General features: G+C 40.3%; 1 protein-coding gene across 1 annotated transcript in view; it reads right to left on the reverse strand.

The window, feature by feature from the left end:
* cobl (cordon-bleu WH2 repeat protein) overlaps positions 1 to 19,240 on the reverse strand; it is a 156,796-nt gene that overhangs the window by 86,898 nt on the left and 50,658 nt on the right. The window contains exons 5-6 of the mRNA XM_042332280.1: positions 18,952 to 18,999; positions 16,887 to 16,978 (exon numbers count right to left, since the gene is read on the reverse strand). Coding sequence (XP_042188214.1) covers positions 16,887 to 16,978; positions 18,952 to 18,999 — 140 coding nt within the window. The remainder of the gene's footprint in view (positions 1 to 16,886; positions 16,979 to 18,951; positions 19,000 to 19,240) is intronic.

Here is a 19,240-nt window from a genome sequence, read left to right on the forward strand (position 1 = left end):
TTAGATAATTATTTGGAGAGGACAAGTGTGCAGGGCTATGGGGAGAGAGCGAGGGAGTGGATTGAATTGGATAGCTCTTTTCAAAGAGCTGGCGCAGCCACGATGGGCCGAATGGCCTCCTTCTGTGCTGTATAATTCTATGGTTCTTAGCAGCAGAGAGTGTGGGAGAGATTTACTAAGCATTGAGGAAACTACTCTAAGTGTCATAGCCAGGCCTGACTATTGTAGATGAGGAAGCTCTCACAACACAACACCCTGTTTCTATAGACAGTATTTTGTAATAGAATCTTAGCAGGTAAAGAAAATACAGTAGAACGCTTGTATAACATGCTTCATTATAATGTGAGTTCACTTGTGTTGGGGATGTGAACTAATATTTTACAACGAAAAGGGAAAACCCAACAGTGAAGTTGAGTTTCAAAGTGCAACAAAATATAGTTCAAAACATTTCTGTTGTTTCACTCAGTTAGTTCTGTACAATAAGTGAGATATAAGATTCTGACCCATTTGAAATGCACCATCGTTGTCTAAAACAATAGAAATTTGACACTTTTTGTTAAGAACAAAACAAAAAATCCAAAATGGGGCAGAAGACAGGGTGGGAGCAAGCTCACATTAAAAAACGGTTGGTGCCCACACACTAAAAAATGACCAACTTCCAGGTCATCAGATTGCTGCCAACCTCACTTCCACATAGACTGATGATTCTAATGTTGGCCATTTGTTAGCGGGGGGAGCTGGCTGGCACACAGAAAGCACTGTATACATACACTGTGAATGCAGATGGGCTGACTGGCGATCGTGCCCCACTAAAAGGTGGGTTGGGATTTTATGGACCTAAAGTTCTACCTTACAAGTGAGCTCCATGGTATTTAATAATTAGCACAATTTACTAAAATCTCACAAACCAACTTAACATGATTTAAATGGTAAGCAGCATCCTGGCCAATAACCTCCTGAATAAAATTGGTTTCCCACTTCATAGCTGTTCGTGGTACATTGCTGTGCAAATTGGCTGACCGTTCACCCACAAAATTGTACAGTCACTACACTTTACCGTATATCCTATGAAGCGCTTTGAGGTATCTACCTGTCATGAAAAGTGCAAAATTTTTATTATTATTAATAAAATCTCCCTTGCAGCAGAAGGATGCCGGGAGCTGGAAAAGAATGAAATACCGATTGCATCGATGAGCCAGTAGTTACTTGCAAACATGTTGCAGCTTTGAAACAATCGTGGAAACAATCACATTTCTCTCATTCTTTAAATGCAAGGTGGCAATTAAAGATTAGCAAATGGAACACTGGGCTGTCTTCAAGAGGGCCTTGGTTTCCTGTTTGCTATCCACTGTGGTCAATAAACTACCTCAAAATGTCAAGTTCATTTCTTGTATGAGGCTTGCGGGGGGTTTCCTTTCTTCCGTAGTTTAATGCCAACAACCACACAATGTACTCTCGTGTTAAGCAATTTCCTTTCAAGGCTTTAACCACAACTAATTAATCTTTTTTTTAAATGTTTATCACGTCTGATTTAACAATTTGTCAAATATTCTGCAACAAAAACAGAAAATCCCAACAACAAACTTCAGTAGTAAAGTGCAACAAAATATAATTCAAAACAGTTTCATTGTATTCACCCAGTTAGCTCTATATGATAAGCGAGACAAATTATTTCCGACCCATTTGAAGTGCACCAAAGTCGTCGGGAACAATGGAAATATGAGAATTTCTGTTAAGAACAGTAAGGCTTATCTTGAGTAAATGTTATGGCACATGCTGAGCACACAAATTCCTTGAACGCCCTTGCAGTTTAAGTGTTCTTATCCAACTCCTAAATTTGGTTTTGTTATATCAAGTAAATGTTGTAGGTCTTGATATTTTTGTAATGTTATTGTAACTCTTGTTCTATTTGTTCCTTGTCAAGTGATGACTTGATTCCTCAGACTCCTGAAAACATGAGCTGGCACCTTCTCAGCATTACTCTGTCTTAGATGGCGCCACTTGGTTGATTCCCCTCGCCTCCTACTATTCAACCTTTAGTTAATACTTGAATCTAGTGTCACTATTAGCCAACTCCCCCGAGGACTGAAGTTGGTATCTTTGTAATTACTGCAGATACAAATCTCTACACGGTTTCTCATCAGTTTGCATTTTTACTTAACTTTACATAATCGACTGTGATTACCAACAGAAACTTTGAATAGTTTCTAAACGTTTAAAAGGTTTTCCTTTCACCCTGAGTGATTCAGATTTTTATTTCTGTTGTTTATTGGAAAGTTTTTTCCTCATTTAGGTTGAGGTGATGACAATCTCTTCTTACGTCACATAAACTCGGCAGAGATTTTCATTTCTCTCATGAAATCCTGTGACTGACGAGATTATTTGGAATAAGCAAAAGAATGAAATAAAAAAAACTGGAAGGGAGGGAGGGAGGGAGGGGGGAGGAAAAAGATGAGGCAACAAGGCAAAACATAAACCAGAGACAGCCTATTTCAGCAGAACCTGTCCCACCCTACTTCTGCGACCTCCTGAAACCTTACCATCGCAGCTGCTCAGCGAACAGTTTTCCTTTCTTCCATCACTTCATTTTGGTCAAAGAGTAAATAGATAATGCAGTTAATCTCTCTACATTCAAACTCTATTGTACTAAACACTTGAAATGTCACATACATACGGGCATGAATTTGCATTTCAAGTTAAAAGCAGATCTTTGGAATCGGTTTATGATGAGAGCAGAATTCCTTAAGTACATTTCTGCTTTCTAAAACACCTAGGTCTGAAATTTTATCTACCTTTAAGATTTAATACAGTGCAGAACTTTGGAAAAATATTTAAAATTCAGTTCTAATTTCGAAACAAGTTTATTTTTTTAAGAACAATGGAAGACCAACTTCCAAATTAAGACCAGATTGAAGAATTTTCGACAATTGATCTTAAAATATCTCAAATTTTAAGACAAAGTAGTTGCAACAGGCCCTCACTACGTGGAATTTCAGGCCTGTTTTCCCACATATTGCATCTCACAAAGGAAATACATTTCTGAGTGTTAGCTGTACATTTATATATGGAAAAATTAGTTAGCTTCTCAGGACACCACTTAGCACTTATGTTATGTCTGCTGCTTAAGAGTGTACACAATGTAAGTTTAGTCTTTAAAAAGCAAAACATCCTCATTCATCTCAACAGGGGGAAGTGCGTTCTCTTAAGTCAAGATAAGAGCAATGTTTATTTATGTGCTTCAAACTCCATACACACAATGCAATCATAGGAAACTTGGGGGTAAGGGGAAGGAAGGGAAACACTTCTCAGTGCAAAGTACTTCCTGTGCCCTTATGTTTTGTGCAAGCTTAAAAACAAAGATTTTCCTCGCAGGCAAGCTCAGCCATTCAAGATTTGTCAGTTACCAGTAAACACAGCAAATCTTGTGCCATTGCAGCACTTACTTTTCACTTTGAATTTAAATCGATTTTCCCCTTCCCTTGCGTCTTCCCCCTTTCTCTACTGACAGGATAACTTTGGCCAACACTACAACAACAACTTGCATTGATATAGTGCCTTTCACACAGGGTAGTCTTGGAGCATACAGCTATGGAAAGAAACATTCACTGTGAGGCACTAAGGTCCAGCTCGAGTGAATGGCTCACTAACTCAGCCTCCTCTCAATAGAGGAGTGTAACTCAACTCTGATCAACATCTCCCCGCAATTGCACAGTTAAGCTTAAAAGCTCAGCAGATGGAGAGTCATGTGCAGACAGGCCCATGCCCCATTCCTCTGTGGCACAGTATACTGAAACATCAATTGGCTGGGTCATCATGCCTCTGTAGTTACCACATTAACAAAATAAATACCATTTTCTCGTAAGCCCATAGCCATAAGAATTGGCAATGAACCTCATTTTGCATGAATGACAAACTGACTTTATTTTTAATTCTGATCTTTAAAGTTCAACTTCATTAGACTTGAGTGAAGTACAAATCTTACTTTAATGCCTCTTTCACTGCCTCTCACATCCTTGAAGATGACGCAAGAAAAACCTTCTCATTTGATGGGTAACTTTTCTCTTACCTTTAGCCTGCGGACCTCTCTCTCTCATTACCAACTCTCTTGATTATATCAGCATTGCTATGGTTATTACTCCTCTGAACTTTCTATCCTCCAGGCTGGGGGGGTGGAGGGGAGGCTAAGTGGGGTCTCCTTGGAGCTGAACTTTGCCCTCTTGTACTTCCTGAGATCCTAACATGCCACCCTACATGCTCTTCCTCTATCCTAATAATGAAACCAAGTCTCTATCTCAGTCACACTGTCTCTGTCTTGAACTCAGCAGGCAGATACAGTTCCTCTCTTCCAGCACTGTCCCTCTCCCATTTAAAACTACTGTCATCACCCCCTCCTCAAAAAATCCAGCCTCAAATCCTGCAAACACGCTAACTACCAGCCCATCTCCGATCTACCCTTTTCCTATCAAAAGCTGCTGCTTCTCAACCTCAACTTCCAACTAAAACTCCTTCCAGTCTGGTTTCTGTCCTGCCCATAGTATTGAGACAGCCCTTGTAAAAGTAACCAATGATGTCCTCTCTCTCCATGACCAGGACTCCCTCTACCTCCTTGTCCTTCTCGGCCTCTCCGCTGCTTTTGACCTGCCCCTGCCTCTGCCCGCGTCCTCTCCCGCACCAGGCTCTGTGACCCTACCACCCCCATCCTCGCCCGTCTCCACTGGCTTTCCATCACAGAGGATACAGTTCAAGATCCTGGTCCTCACCTTCAAAACCCTCCATGGTCTTTCTCCCCACTACCTCTGCGACCTCCAAACCCCTTACCATCCTGCTCGAACCCTCTGCTCAGCGGGCTCCGGCCTGCTTCACGTCCCCTGCCTCACTCGGCCCACTATTGGCGGGCGGGCCTTCTGCCACTGCCCCATCCTCTGGAACGCCATCTTGCAGTCCCTCCCCCTCGCCCCCTCCCTTGCCACCTTCAAGACCTATCTCAAGACTCTCCTCTTCGACCGTGCTTTCGATCTCCCGGCATCCCTCCCCCGTCCTCCTCCCTCCCCATTCCCAACCCCCAGCTCGGGTCCGAAACTTTGTCTGTCCAGTACCTTGGGACGTCCTCCAGACATAGAAGGCGCTATACAAATTTTGTTGTTGTTGTTAACACTGTGGACCATTCCATCCTCCTTGATCACCTCTCCTCCCCATCCCCCTCCATGGGTCTGCACTCTACTGGTTCAATTCCTACTTGATCCACTGCTTCCACTTTGTTTCTCCTCCCACCCTTGCAGTCAGTCACCTTTTGTTCTACCTCGGGGCTCTATCCTGGCCCCTTAATTTTCCTAATCCACATGCTGCCTCTAGGTGACATCATCCAGACATCCCAGGTCCGCTGATGTTCTGTCCACCTGGCTGTCAGGTATCAAGGCCTGGAGAAGGACCAACCTTCTGCAGCTTAACCCGGACAAGACGGAAGCCATCCATCTTGGTTCCTCCCAATGTCTCCTCACCTCCGCTTTGATCTCCTCAACCTTCCTATAACCTTGGTGTCTGGTTTGATTCTCAGCTTTCATTCCAACGCGACATTCAGCCCCTGACCAGGAGCACTTTTTTTCACCTCTGCCACATTGCCCGGCTCCGACCCTATCTCAGCAAATGCTGCCGAAACCCACACCCATGATTTTGATACCTGATTTCTCAAACACTGGTCTCCCGAGTTCCCCTAGCCACAAGACTCTCGATCCATATCCTTACCATGCCCATCACCCCAATCCTCACCTGGTTCCCTGTAGCGTTCCCGTAAATAATTTTAGTTTATCTTGGTATTTTAAGAGCTGATTTTAATTTAATTTTGCTCAAGCTGTTTTGCTGAATTGTGATCTTGATGAACGTGGGATTCCGGGTCCTGTGAGAGCAGCTTTGGGTAAACAAGGACAAATGTGGTGAACATTATCACCCTGGTAGTCAAAGCCACTTGAGCAGGGCACTGATTGGAATGATGCACATATAATATTGCTAAGCTTTGCCGCCATGAACCATATAATTGTAATCATTTTAACACTGTAAATTGATGGTATTTTCTTGAGTTGATCATTATGCTATATTATTATGTATTTTGCCTATAATGGAAAATTACTGAGCATTTGTACTGCTGCAGCTTTAAGTGAAATTTCGTTGCTGATTGTACTCCTGTGAACTTTGTAACTTTGCTAGATGCTGTTTTTTCCCTTCCACTTCCCTCCATATCTTTGGTTTTGCACTTGCATAACGTATTTACTCGGTAACCTAAAGAAAACTCCTACAACTGTATATTCGGATCTCTGGATTGGTAACGATACCTTTTTGTATCATGCACACTGCTATATGAAGGTTGGGAAATTAATTTTCTCCTGTCTGTGTGAGCTTGATTGTCTCAAAAGGTCCCAAACCATGCAAAGATTCACAAATTTTCAAGTCAACAACTTGATTTAAATGAAATACAAAATTGATCAATTGAGGTCAACACACCGACCGGATGGACTTCAAGATCCTCACCCGCATAATCAAATCCCTTCAGGCCCAAGCACCGTCCCCACTTCTCCTCCACCCTGCCTCAACTTCACTCTCTATTTATTTTAAAATCCCATTTAAAACCTTTCTCTTCAACCGTGCCTTCCCCTGCACCTCCCTGATTTCCCTTGCTCGGAAACCAACCGTCATTGAGACGGCTCCAAGACATTAACCTACACCCGGAGCGCTGCTGCTGCTGCTGTTGGTGGTGGTGGTGTAGAGAGCAAGGAGAGGGTGACCATTGGGTTGATTAAAAGACTGTACAGAAAGAGATTTTAAAAAACTGATTGGTGAACGGAGAGAGAACTGGAAAGGGACACAGAAACAAATGCAAAACATAATGATAACAATGTTTTCCAATGTTAAGAGTGTAGTCAGACTGTAAAACCCTAAGGGAGCATAAGAGGGTTGAAAAAGAAGAATGAGCAAGAGCTGTTACCCCTTCCTTTTATTGTAGCATTTTCACTCCACATGTCATCACAAACCTAGACTTTAGTGCTAAGTCTAGTACTGCATTATACCACTGTGTACCTTTCCAATGCTAGAAAATATTAGCCTCCCCTTCAAACAGATCTGGTAACATTTCAAAGAATATGAACGGGGAACCTAGTTTAACTATTTGTATTGGTAATTTTTCTTAATGCTCTCTAGCATTTCTTTCCATAATGTCTGGCACTCCGAGACACTACCCCACATGAAGGGTACTATATAAACACAAGTTGTTGTTGTCTGATCAGTCAATATCCTCATAATAGATCTGCTCCATCCTCCAAACATCACCAATTATACTGAACACATTGCAGAACACAGTTCTGAACACAGTGTAATGGCTGCCACTTATAATACAAAACAAATTTACATTTATATAGTGTCTTTCACATTGGGAGGATGTACCAAGTCTCTGGACAGCTCAAGACTTGTACCCAAGCTGGGGATGTGAGTTGAGAGTGGGTGAATTGAGGGTGGTGAGGGGGGATTTAAAAGTCAGGACGAGGAACGTGAACTCAGTCTACTGGGGGAGTGCTAGCAGAGCCTAGTGCAGGAGAAAGTACGATCTGCAGAGTACTGGATAGTCTGTGGGTATAATATGTTGAGTGTCCTTTTTGTGATTTGCTAGGTGTCTGACACATATTGTAAAACGATGTGCCTGTTTGTATTTTCTGTGCGAATAATGTATTGAAGAGAAAACTTAATGTGTATGTGAGGGAGAAAGAAATAGAGAGGTTTAGTTGTGAGGTTTAGGAGCGTGGGGTTCACGTGGAGTATAAACACAGGCACGGACTAGTTGGGCCAAATACATTATTTCAATGTCATATTATTCTATGTAACTATATTCAATTTTTGCAAGCAAGAATTCTCTTTTTTTTTGCACGTCACATTTACTTGTAATAAAACCATGGTAACCCTCCCAAAGGAAAACATACTCCAAATATTACCAGATTATTTTCTTCCCAAAAATATGAAGACAACACACAGAATAAAGGCATAAGCCACCCATAAAACATGATGCCCTCCATTTCTATCGTTTCAGTCAATAACAAAAACAGATCTTGTTTCTGACAGTGAACATGTTTAAGATGAAATCCCACTTGATGAGAGTTTTTAACAACACTGACAGCTAGTGGCTGAAAGAGGCTTTTCAGCCCAGCCCCACTGTCAAGTCTACAATTGGATGGAACATTTGTACCATTTCCACAGAGATGAACTGATGCTGTGCCAATTACGTTATTAATTGGGGAGGGTGGGGGGGAGATTGATTTGTGTGGCCGAACTTGAAAAAGATTCCTATATCATGGCATTTGCTAGATCGTTCACATACTGGGGGTCAAACTGGAAATGGGTTAAAACAATAGATAATGACATAAATCTGACATAAAAGCTGTTAACAATGGAAACGTGAAATAAACTCAGAAAATGTCGGAAATGCACAGCAGCTGAACCAGCAGCTGAAGGAGAATAACAAGTTAACATTTTCGGTGTGACTCAATTTTTATCAGATCTCATGTATTTCTGATGACAGGTCACATATGGAACGTTGACATATCGTTCTCTTTCTGACGTAATTCATTTACCAGCATTTTCTATTTATTCCTCCCAAAGTTGGAAATCCGACAGCATAAATTCCCAAAACAGGCATTGAAACCAAACAATAGTCTTCCTGCGTTCCTGTGCTTTGTTGGCGAGTCCAAAACAAGGGAGCATAAATATAAAACGGTTAGTAGCAAATCCAAAGAAGAGTATAGAACAAACTCTTCACAGAAAGTGATGAAAATCTGGAAGTCCACTGCCGGAATCTGTGCTTGAAGCAGACGGCATCAAGGTATTTAGGAAGAAACGGTGTCCACATGAAGGAGAAGGAGTTAAAGGGGTGTGATGGATGGAAGCTCATGTGGAGTATTAACACTGTTGGGCTGAATGGCCTGTTTCCATGCTGTAAAGTTTTATGTAATTCTATGTCTGCTGTCTGTAGTGCTTCAAAAGACTCACAATTTGTTGTCTCCCAACAAGCTGTCAAAATCCTTTGTTTCGCAAATGCTCCCTATGTCAGAGTTTTGAAAAGATTTGAAAACAGCATTACAGTGACTTGTGGTGATACCCTCCTCCAAAAAAAACACAAGCTAGGCCTGAAACCGAAAACATTTGTATAACAAATAAACAGAACTCAGAGCCAAATCATTTCAGTGAATGATTGATAGAGAGCTTCACGCAAATGACCTCAATGCGCCTGTAGCAGGCTCATAATGTGACCAATGAATTCAACAGGGTGGCTTTGTGAGCACAAGAGCGTTCATTTAAAACCTATAAGAATAATTCCTTCTTAGTCCCCTTGTTTTCATCTCAACTGTGTCATTTAGATTGTAAGAAAGGATGTACGTTTCCTTCAATACAATGTCACGAGCAATGCTGAGCTCAAATGGCATTTTCAAGGGTTGTTCCAGATGGTTGAATAAATGAATCTTTCACACTGTTAGTCAACCATTCAAAGCACAGGGTGAACAAACATTAACCTGAATCGATGGTCTGAGCTTCACTATTGCAAAGGATGTTGAGATCTCACATTCATGGAGATCCTGTCCCAAATGTCACTCTGCCCTTCAGATGCTAAGCACTGGAGATGCTGAATCTGTCTGGTGTTAAGGGCAAAATGGACATAAATGCCCTGTAAAGTGTGAAAACTTGTAAGCAATACCATGGGCTACGTTTAATGCTACAGATACAAGAGTGCAAGATGCAATTCTGTCCGTACTAATGTGAAATCGACCCACTCCACAAATGGCCAGTTTAGGTTGTGAGCAGCTCCCAGGTGAGAGGCTCTAAAGGGGAGGATGCTCCTGCTGGCTTTGTGCTCTTTACCTTATTGAAATGCCAGCTCTTCAGCGACTTTTGTTCTTCCTTTCAAATGCAGTGATGTCGGGCATTGTGCACATGTCCATTCTATAGTTAATGAGGTGCTGCCAAGTAGCCAAGGCCACTATGCTGTACTTTCACGTTTAACACTGACAGCAGGGCTGCTCGTGAGCGAAAAGCAACCAGTTCCACATTTGCCAATCGTGTGCAGCAAATATTAATCAGTCATTTTTAATCATATTCTTTTATAGGTGGTAGGATTGCAGTCATTTGGTACAATTCTAAGATTTGTGTTACTAACTTTCTAACAAAACTGGGAAGGGTTTTTATTTCTATAATGTAGAAAGGGCATAGAGAGATGTATTTACACCTTGTTGGCATGTACAATCTGACAATATGTTGTCCCATGGATCTCAACTTGTGACTCCCTGAGGGTAAATTTATAAGCACATCTTGGCTGGCTGTAACAGTCCCCTGTTCAAGCTACAGAAAGTGACCTTGGTTCCTCTCCCACAACTAACCAAAGGCCAAATGGGCATGCTTACAATGCATGACATCATTGCATTACATGCATGCAACAGAATGCCAAGCAAAGGTGCAATCTTTAAAATATCTGCAAGGGTACAGGTAATATTTGCCTATAAATAAGAGCTATCTTGTAATCCATGCTTCCTCTCCCCCGTCCTCATCAGCTCAGTCAGCTATGTGAAGCACTGAGAGATGTCCTCCTGATGTGAACAGAATTTTATATAAATTAAACTACAATTGTAAAGTACATAATCACTGCGCTTCACAGCAATTAACCGTGAAGTGTTTTGAGACCCGGAAACAATATATTTGTTCTATGAAATGCAAGGATTTAAAGGATGGCACAGTCACAGGTTATTTTTCCCTCACTCACAAGGAGGAAAAAACACATGAACTGCTGATTGACCCTGGTCTATTCTCACCCATCTGCTTGCAGCAAATCACAGATTAGTTGTGCGAAAGGCCTGAGAGCAGATCACTTGCTTGCTCTTTTAGCTGTAGAACAGTGTGTATCACAGGGGAGAGAGCAAACCATAGTTCAAGTTTCAGATTGTGGAATATAAACAGCTGTAGATGCAAAATGTCTACAATCATTTCATGTTGCAGACTACAGGAAGTGCTTGGATGAGTCCAGATTTTAATAATCTATCTTTGGAACAAATCTAATTGGACATAAGAGGCCTAAGTCTTGAAAATTCACGCCTAAATTCCTAGGAATGCTTAGTTATAATACGTGTCAAGATGCAAGTTACAAAACAGCAAACATTCTGCATTAATGCCATGTGTAAGATCACCACAGGGTTCATCCAGCCGTTTATGTGATCCAGGCCAGGCACACCTTATTCAACACAGAATTTAACCACAGACAATGTAACTAAGCCCATTAAAGCACAGTTCAATTTGAGTGCAACGTTAAAAGTAAACAATTCAGCTCTCGTGAAGCTGTTCTGTATTACTGTGCATCGAATATTAATTCATGGATCTTGGATTCATGTAAAGCCATATTATATCCTTTGCCTGGACTAATTAGTTTAATGTTCGTCAATTTATCACCAGAAACTACAACACTGTGAACTTCTCCCCTTTTTTGCAGCACAGCATGGAGGAGGGAGGAAGAATAAAATCTCTTATTTGAAATGCAAGGACGTCTACATCAAGTTACAATGGTTTTGCTTTATGATTTTGATATTAACAAGTGATCCAAGTACACAATCCATTTTTGACAGTGAACATGGTGAGGCCATCAGCAACAATGCATAAAAGAAACATCAGACTGAGCAGAGATGAGGCATCAATTCGAGGAAGGGGGAAAAGGAGAAAAGGGTTGACTGAATGGAACTGGGGGCAGGATGGGCATAATGGAATTTTTTTTAAAAAGGAGCATAAAACAGTGAAGAATATAATAATTCTTGCATTTAATATAGCTCCTTATCATATTGTTGAGACGTCTCAAAGTACTTCACAGAATATATTGTAAAGTGGATTGACTATTTTGTGGGCGAAATGTGGCAGCCAATTGCACACTGCAGATGTCCCACAAAGTCATGGATTAAGTGACCAATTTTGGGGGATGGGGAGGGATTATTACCTCTGGAAAGCGATCCGCCTATCGACTAACAACCAGATTCCTATTTGCTCCTAGGTAAACAGAGGCTTGTGGAGTAAGCAAACTTTCCTAAGGTTACACCCGCCTGGGAATCTAAATTGGGTTCTCTCATTTGCAAGACGAGAGCAACAACAACAACATTCCATTTATAGAGCGCCTTTCACGTCGGGAGGACGTCCCAAGGCGCTGGACAGTTGGGTCAGGACCCAACCCACCAACCACTATGGGATTCCACAATGATAAAAATCCTTTTGTCCTAACAAGTCTATTACTTCCTATGATAGAGTATTACCAACTCTATCATGTAAGTGTAATTTTGTATTGTATTTTGCCTATTCCATTTCATCACCTGAGGAAACTTTTTGCCTACAAGCAGAATTTCAGACTATCTTGCAATCTTACATCCTACAATCATCACTGTGTAGGATAGTTAAATAGTCTGTATCATCTGTATGTTTATTATTTTTGGCCTCAATCCTATTCCTAAATAGATATTCATTTTGACACAGATTTACTTATTTTTATTTGTGAGTTTATTCCACATATCAACTACTGGGGGAAGGGGAGGTGGAGGAGGGGAGAGAAGAGAATTCTTTCTAATCAGCTGACGTCTTTATGGCTTGTTATTTTTAAATCAATTTTATAACTGTACAGCACTGTATCGCAATGAGCATTTTGTTTATATGACTGGTAGATTCATGGGTGTATGTACTGCATGAATACTGACTATGCTTTCGGACGTCAGTATAAACTATTGACTCAACCCTGACAGAAGTACAGGCCCAAGTTCTCACAGTTAATGGAGTTATTGATGGATTTGGAGGGCAATAACCCAAGGAATCTTAAAATGCTAGCCAAATCCCGTAAACCTTTTTTTGTGGCACAAAGAAATCAATGTAAAACTATTAATGGGCCTCATTAACATGTGCAATTTTAACTCTCTATTTTCTGTGGTTTTAGAGTTCTTTAAGATCTATGCCGATTTACAGCTGGTACACGTTGGAGTAAACATGTAACATACTACTATAGAAGGGATTCAACTTGTGCAAAGTGGACAACGGGTGGGATGGGGTGCATGTTCCTTTAAGTGAAACTACTTTCAGCTATTGCAGTCACAATGATCTGTATCTTAGTAAAATGTTAGTGAGGTATATAGAGCTCCTTATCTGATCTTCCTCTGCCATTAATATAGAGAGACTGTATACCCCAACTCACAGCCTTGAGAACCCACTCCTGCATGTAAAGAGGGTAGAATTACTACTGCATTCTTCTACTGATAACTGGGTTTCTCTTTAAAAAATTAAAATTTACAACATACATAGGTTACTATGTAACAACAGTGTATTTTGTAGGCGAACAAATCTTTGATTTGACACAAAACATCTCTTCATAATGTCTGAAAGCAAACCTCTCAAATCTTATTTCTAGGTCATATCCTGCTAGAATCAGCAGAATCATTATGTCAAAATGTCTTTGATCTATACAACAGATCTTTCACCCGGCGAGGGCGAAACGTTGGGAAAGTTTTCTTTCTTCAAATGCTTCTGTTCAACTAAGTAAGTGGGAGCTCGGTTGTTCACCAGTAAAGGTACATAACATTCTTTATTCTGAAGGCTATGGAAATTGCCAATAAGTCAATTGGCAGATCGCTTTTCTGGGGGTAATAATCCTTCAAAAAAATAATAACAATTTGTTCACTCAATCCGTGACTGTTTGTGGGACACTGCTGTGCGCAAGTATACAGTCAATTCATTTTACAGAATATTCTGTGAAGCGCTTTGAGATGTCTCAAAGACATGATAAGGCGCTATATCAAAAGCAAGGATTATTATTAGTAGTACATATGTATGCGGGCAAGTTTTATATATCCATTAATAAATAAGGCTGTAAGAAAATAGCAGCCCAGAAATCATATCATTTTGTAACTTTTAAGGACTGGTGGATGGTCCAATGCGAGTGCAGGATGTGTTGATAGATAGGCAGACAGTCAATGGGAGCACATACTCACTGTCGTCATTAAAAGGCTCAAAGAGTTGTGGTTTCTGGGCCGCAATTTTCTTAGCCTTCAGAATAAAGAATTTTATGTATCTTCACCTCACCTCATACTCTGGCATCTCTCTAACTCTCTACTCTGCTCACACCCAGTTCCTCTATCCGCACCCCCCAGCTCCACCTCACTGGCTGGCTCCAACCGCTTACATGTCCCTCATCCCTCAGTTCCACAGCCGGTGGCCTTTAGCCATTCTGGAATACTTTGCCTCAATCGCTCTGCCTGGCACCCTCCATTCCCGTAATCAGATCTAACCCGAGGACCTTCCTCTTCAACCGTGCCTGCAGTCACCTCCCTTTCTCCGTCTCAGCATCAAGCACCACCACTGATAAGTGCTCAGAGACGCTACCCCGCGTGAAGAGTGCTATATAAATGAAAGCTGTTGCTGTTGTGGCATTTGCCAAAACAGATTATCCTAATGTCTAACCCAACATCTAGGAAAGCAGTTTGGATCCAATGAACTGTGTGTAAGTTTTTAAGCTATTGGATGCTGTTCAGACTTATTGTGCAGCATATTAATAAGGTTGGTATGTTCTTGTGACCCAAGGTTGTGGGTTCAAGCCCCATGTCGGGACTCATATAGTCTAAGGTGAAACTACAATACAGTGCTGGATTGTTGGAGGTTGGACGAGATATTAAACTGAGGCTCCTCTATGCCTGTTCAGATAGACGCTAAAGATCCCATGGCACTATTTGAAAAGAGATGGGGTTTATCCCCATGTCCTGGTCAACAATCCTCCAAATAAAATTGCTCACTCACTTCATGGCTGTTGGTGTGACATTGCTGCGATTGCACTTTACAGTATATCTTGTGAAGCAATTTGGGATATCTTCCCAATGTATAAAGCTCTATTTCAACTGTGGCGATAATTATAGAGAATGAAGATGACGAGGCATGGCTTCTGAAGGCAACAGAGCATGTTGAGGTTAGTTACGGGTTGGGTCATTGACTCTGTTCTTCAGTCTCGGTAGCTGCTCGCCACTGTGTCATTGCTAGGTGTGACAGGAGTTGGTGAACCTCACCAGCTCTGCAGTCAGATTGCTACTCCCATGCCAGGCTGTCACTCGCTGTGCTGGTTTCCTCTTGATGGAAGTTTATAGGGATAATGTACACCTCGCCTCTCTTGGAACATCAGGGCAAACCACTCCCCCCACAAGCCGACCCCACAAGTGACATATTAATGACCCATGTACTTGATTTGACACCAAAGCAGTAATTCAAACCTGCATTTATTTTAAGATGAAACCTTTGGCAACTAGGTTGTAAAAGGCTGTATCATAAGCTTCATATTGTCCATGCCAATAGCCTCATTTTATTAGCTGATGATGCCATTCACTGCAAGAAAGCTGCTTGCTTCTGCTGTTTAGTGATTTAGTTAAGACCACATTCTCAAAAGAAACTGGTCCTCAAATATCTAAGGCCAAAGTTACTTTACTTGTAAGAGGCTACCTAAATATATATTGGATAAAAACCTGTTTCTAAAAACCACAAAGCTCAATGCGTTCAATGAGTTTCTGTAATTCTGCTGTTGGATGATCATTCCAGAAATGCTCCAGTCCAGTTGACATTGTTGTGGAATTGGGACAGAGGACGAAAGCTACAGTGGACTAAATGGAAATAGAAGCTGAGGAGGAGAGGCTGCTGTTTAGACTGAGGGGAGAAACACCTGCATGGGATCTTGGAAAACAGCCAGGCTGCTCGGAAACTTGGGAACTCATATAGTAAAATGGCCAAATTTTTCAGACTATGTAAACCTTCTTTCACATTCTGAGACTGTCCAAACCAATAGAAAGAACTTGCAAATGAAACCTACACATACTTCCAATCTCCAGATCAAATGGTGCCATTCACATCATTTTTTTAACAAAAGACATTTGACTGTACAACATTTGACTGCAGAAAATAATAATTTGATATTAAAAAGCACCAAAGTAATTCCTGGAATCCAACCATCTGAAATCCATAGTCTCTAAATTTACAGATATTTTCAAGGATAATGGGAACAATTTCCTAAGAGAAGCAAGAATTTAGCGAACATCTTGCTTACAGTGGCAAAAGATCAGGATTCATTTTAACTTCCAATGGCTATTACAAATGTTAAAACCACGGCATCAGTTGCACAAGATCATGTTTACGCTGGCATCCAGGTTTGTGTCCTGTATCCCTGCCAGTCCTTCCTCCTGCATGCCCCCTGTTACTACATTGATTGAATAGGAGTCCCTGAACTCAGCTATCCAACCTGCACCAGAAATGCTGAGTAGATCACACAAGAGATCACAACAGTGGTTCAGACGTGAGGCTCTTCCCAAAGAGAGGGAGAAACAGTCTACACCTGCGGCTTTGGTTCTGAACCTCTCAATCAGCTGGCTTCAGAGTGCGATTCTTACAGCAGCCTGGCATTTGGTTCAGATAAACATCAACCACCATTATCACAATCCCTGCACCATCACCTGTTCACCTTTCTGAGTGATCCCAGTACCATGTCAGGAACACAGAAGCCTCAATTTCTGTGCTGGGCCAGTAAAATGCAATAGGAAACACCCACTGCAATTGCACCTAGCTACCTCTTGTTTCTCTTGATTCCTAAATTATCTATGGTCCCTCTTCTCTTCCAAGCTTTACCTGGTAACAGAGACTGAATCCCATTAATTCCTATAAAACCTCAGGCTCAAATTGTTGTCAAATTGACAACCCAATAACTCTTATTCATACTTCTTGAGAGTGATGTAACATAAAATAGGTAATACATGACATAGCAAATCAGCAAAGGAATGAGTCTGTTGAATGGCATTTCACCACGTTTGTTTCAATCTTACCTTTGTTTTCTTTTTTCCAATTTTAAAGAAACCAAATAGACCTTTTTCTTCTCTTTCTGGCACTCCGATTGTTACAGCACTCTGACTCATCTCTGCAACACAACAGACTACTGTCAGCTTTTTGAAGATACCAGTGAACCTTCTGCTTTACAAGAGAAGTACATATTCAGTATGAATTTAAAAGGTTTTCATTTGTGCAGAAATGTATTATTTTTTCTTATCCAGCCAGGATATATATTTGTGGTATTCTGTAGCTGTAGAAAGTGCCAAGCGTTTGATGGATGCAGAGGTAGCTTTGTGTTAACTCGAACAACATAGGAAAAGGAACAGAAGGAGGCCATTCAGCCCATTGAGCCTGTTCCGCAAAGAACCATTTGTCTCTTTGAAAACTGATTTTTCTGTACATCATTAAAAAACAATTACACAAGTATTTCCCCTATGTTTCCTTTTGTTGTATGTGTGGATAGTTTTTCCCCAGTTGAAACTGGCATGAAAAGGCACCTGTGGGCTGAAATTCTAGCTGATGTTAAGCATAATGCCTTTGGTGACATTCCAGTTATAATGATGCCTCATAAAAAACGTTAAGAAACATGAAAATGAAGAAAAAAACTACTGTACACAATCAGTCCACTCTCCCCAACCCATTTCATCTCCTGACGGGTCCCTGGACATAACCAGCATTTAAGGGAAGTAAATCAGAAGTCTATGTTTTACTCTTAAATGGACCTAAAAATAATTTGATACCTTTTGTTACCATGGGATTAGCAAACCTACAATGATTGAATAGTATCCATTACACATTTAAAAAAAAACAAATTGTGATTTAAGAAATAATAAGAAATGTAAACGTAAAAAATCATTTAAGAAATGTATAAAAACATGCTCAAAAAAGTGCTTGAAAGGTTTTAAATTAGCAACAGACCTTTGGACTGAGCTTGTACTAGCCATTAAATATTTTATTATTATTATTCAAATCAGCAACAAACTATTTCCAACTTGCAGCTCTGCAGATTATCATAAAAAAGGACTTGAAATTCCACCTAGTCTTTGTCTACGGGATTACTTTGTTTTCAAATTTAAAATCATGCAGAGTTGTGGAAAATATTTTAATTGAGTCTTAAATTGGAAATCATTTTTTTAATTGAATTTAAGAATATTCAACAATTTTGCACGATCTTAAATTTTATGACAAATTGATGTCATAGTCAGAATGGCTGAAAGCCTGACAGATGATGGTGGGGCAGAAAAGACGGGACAGGGAAAATCAAATTGATGTTTCAAATAAACAATAATAATTGAAAATCAACATTACGGTTTATTATTACATGTGATGCAGTTAGTACACTAACTATATAGTACTAACTTTTCTGTTGAATTTACAAAGCCATCCATGTCCAATTCCATGAACCTGCTGCTGTAATGGTTATAACAAACTGTTTTAATGTAAATCCACAGCTATTTTGTTGCCTTATAACAAGAGGCAATCTTTCAGAAATCCCCCCCACGACTCCGAATAGCATCACTAACAGTTTCTAGAACATTAACGTTGCTAATGAGAGATCCAAGCCCATTCATTTCAAATGTATTAAATCTTTCAGAAATCACAGTTCAGTTTAAGCTGCGCCTACATTTCTTAATGACAGCGGGCCACCATGACCAGTACTGGTGAATTTGATTGAAATGGACAGTCATGTAGGCAGGCAAGCATAGTCATTAGTAAAGAACAAAATCCGTACAATAGGGCCTTTATCATCCAAATTACTCTACTTAGAGAGATTTGGATATTCAAAAGCACAGTGTCATATACTTAATGTTACAGTCATTATTTTTTAATACAATGAAAGTCACAAAGCAGTTTTTATTTGATGTTTATATTAATATTCTACTGTGACGGTGATGTAAAGAGGGTTAATGCAAGCTACCAGCATTTCTCACACATATGCAACACAACCCAGCCAAACATTGTGCATGCATATTGAGAATGGTTATACTGAGAATGTGTACAAGATGCACTTGGAGCAAAGCAAATGAAGCTACACAGAGGATCGAGCTGGTAATACAATACCTTTGTAATTCAGAGTTGAAGGGACAGAGTGAGATTGAGACTGAAGAACTATAAAAAGGGCAGATTATTAACACTTACAAACTTTAAAAACAAGGAATTGCTTACAGTTCATTACAATCTTTAGGCTTTGTAGTAACAGCTAATAGTAAAGGAAAGGAAGTTTCACATTATGAAAATTAGATTTATTTAAAGCTTCAAAAGAACACTTTAAATGGATTCACGGCAATAACAGTTTCACAAAGCATGTCATTAAATAGACATTATTTATCTCAAGACAAATTTTTTAAAA

Source organism: Callorhinchus milii, unplaced genomic scaffold (assembly GCF_018977255.1).
Source record: "Callorhinchus milii isolate IMCB2004 unplaced genomic scaffold, IMCB_Cmil_1.0 Scaffold2, whole genome shotgun sequence".
NCBI lineage: Eukaryota > Metazoa > Chordata > Chondrichthyes > Chimaeriformes > Callorhinchidae > Callorhinchus > Callorhinchus milii.